General features: G+C 44.1%; 1 protein-coding gene across 1 annotated transcript in view; it reads right to left on the bottom strand.

Moving 5' to 3' along the window:
- RYR3 (ryanodine receptor 3) overlaps positions 1-2,388 on the bottom strand; it is a 417,605-nt gene that overhangs the window by 105,909 nt on the left and 309,308 nt on the right. Inside the window, 1 exon segment of the mRNA XM_015557536.1 lies at positions 459-580. Coding sequence (XP_015413022.1) covers positions 459-580 — 122 coding nt within the window.

The following is a 2,388-nucleotide window of genomic DNA, read 5'->3' as shown; positions in this document are numbered from 1 at the left end:
TGTTGCTCTAGATTGCAAATCTCAGATCGTCCACACCAGAATTTGTAAGACGTGATTCTGTTCCTAAATTTTAAGCTTCAGAAGCCTGATAAGAATGGGATTGAACACAGCATTAATCTGCTTCTTCTCAATGTTCTGTGTTTGCTTTTCCTAAGCTGCAGAATTACCTTCACCTTTTTCTAAATGTTATTTCAGGATAGAAGTTAACCTGATATATAAATTTCCCCCCAGCCCTACTGAAACCCCCAAACAGTGCACTTTTCTATGCTGCCAAGATAATAATACATAGATAAGTATGAATGAAATTACTTTAAAAAACGGGTGATAACCAAAACCTCTGAGCCACCAATCTTCAGGATACAGTTCATTTCTTCAAAAGACTCATTGGGTCTCCAGGAATCTGGAGGTTTATATAACCACATCAGCACCAAGACCTTCTCTTTCTTGCGTAGACTCACCTGGCCACCATTTCTTTCTCCTTATGGGAGGCATACCCACTGCTGCTAAGGGGCTTCAGCGGGGACGACAGGAAGTAGAGGCGGTGATTGGTGAAGTATTGGTCAACCAGCGGGAGGAGCACCTGGAAAATCCACCAGAAATTAACTTCCAGGAAGCCAGCCAAAGCCCTTCCTTTGGTTCCTTTGAAAAAGTTCATGCCCAGTGAACCCCTGACCTTCCAGGAAACTCTATCCCAGGGGTGGGGAACGTCCAGCCCACAGGCTGCATGCCCTGCCAAGGCACTAGGGGTAAATTAATTAACGGTTTGACCAAATATAGCAGTCTAATTTTTAAGTTGATAATTTTGTATGGACCTGGAATAATGTTATAGGTGTGTTTAATAAATGCTAGCTAAATCTTAAAGTTGAATATCTTCCCAAAGATGCTAATACCTAACAGCTGTGTCTTTTTTTTTAAACAGCTGTGTTTTTATTTAGTACTAGAGGCTAAAAAGGTTCCCCACCCCTGCACTACCCAGTGATTCTAATACATTTTCCTCTTCTGTGCCTATACTCAGAGGTCCTGGTGTGTGAAAAAGGATAAGACCACCAATGAGCACAGACCTGAGTCAACATTGTCAGGGGGCTCCTGTGGGTCACCTGCACTGATTCATGACTTCCTGGGCATGGCAGCCAACAGGTACCTGGTCCAGCAATACTAGCCTGGCGCATCTATCACTGCCTCTTAGAACACGGCTGACCCACGGCTGCCCATGCAATTAGTCCTCTGAATGGGGTTGTCTGGCAGAGACTGCTCACTGGCACCCAGATTCATCCCCTCGTCTTTCTCTTAGCAATAGAAACCCCCATGTTTTCGGCACGAGGTCACCAAACTGGAGAATGCACTGTCCAGTCTCCCTTCTAGCTAGGTGAGGTTAAAGTGACTAAGTTCTAGCCATTGGGATACAGCTTTTAAAAAAGTAGCAGCTTGCCCTCCCCTCTCCCTTCCCCCTTTCCCACAGATATGGTACAGGTGAGCCTGTTAGAACCATAGGGACACAGACCGCACCGTAAGAGACGGTGGAGCATCAGAGAAGAGCCTGAGACCCTGGGTGATGCATGGAGCAGAGCAGGCTGGCTGCCTCCTCGGACCACTGTCCTGCCTCGGGAATGTTCCACAGGAGAGAAATAGGAGAAATGTCTGTCTCATTGGAGCCATTGGAGTTTTGGATATCTTTGCGGGGTCGGCTTAACTTGTACCCTAAACTGTACAGATCCTAAGAAGAAAGTAATTAGATATGCACAGCGAGTCACTTACTTTGGCAAAGAATTTGATCTCCTGGTCATGGGGAGACCTTTCAGTTTTCCCACTGATGACAATGGCTTCTACAAAGACACAAGTAACACCAAGTTGGTCAGAATTAAAAAACAGGAACCAGTTACAGCGTTTTAGAAGCAGAGCAGCTCTTCTCAAGGCCACGCACGAACAGGCCATCTGACAAAGTATCTTTTATTTTACAAAGGACTTTACAGTTCCGCTGGTTAGTTACTTCCTGTGTCAGTTCTCTAAGCTGTTTCACTATCCATTTCTCCACTTAATTTTTTTAATTAAAAATTATTATTTTCCCGTTCTCCACTTTATTGATGAGAAAGGAGCTTCAGAGAGGGTAAGTCATATGCCCATGGTCTCAAAGCAAAACAAAGGGAAAGTTAAAATAGGACAAATTATATGAAAAAAAAGACAAGTGGTTCAATCAAACCCAGCATGGAAACCAAGCATGAAACTGATTTTTTTGAAGTTGGGTGGGGTGGGGAGGTATCTCTGCCACTGTTTCCTCCCCACATATGCCTAAATGAATCACGAACAGCTACGGTCTGAGGGCCTCATTCCTTGATAAAGAAATATCAAATTCTTTGATACAGTGAGATGTCATGAGAAGCATACATGTTT

The sequence above is a fragment of the Myotis davidii genome, unplaced genomic scaffold (assembly GCF_000327345.1).
Source record: "Myotis davidii unplaced genomic scaffold, ASM32734v1 scaffold46, whole genome shotgun sequence".
Classification (NCBI taxonomy): Eukaryota; Metazoa; Chordata; class Mammalia; order Chiroptera; family Vespertilionidae; genus Myotis; species Myotis davidii.
The sequence above is the reverse complement of the archived record's forward strand: the minus strand, read 5'-3'. Positions and strand labels throughout refer to the sequence as shown.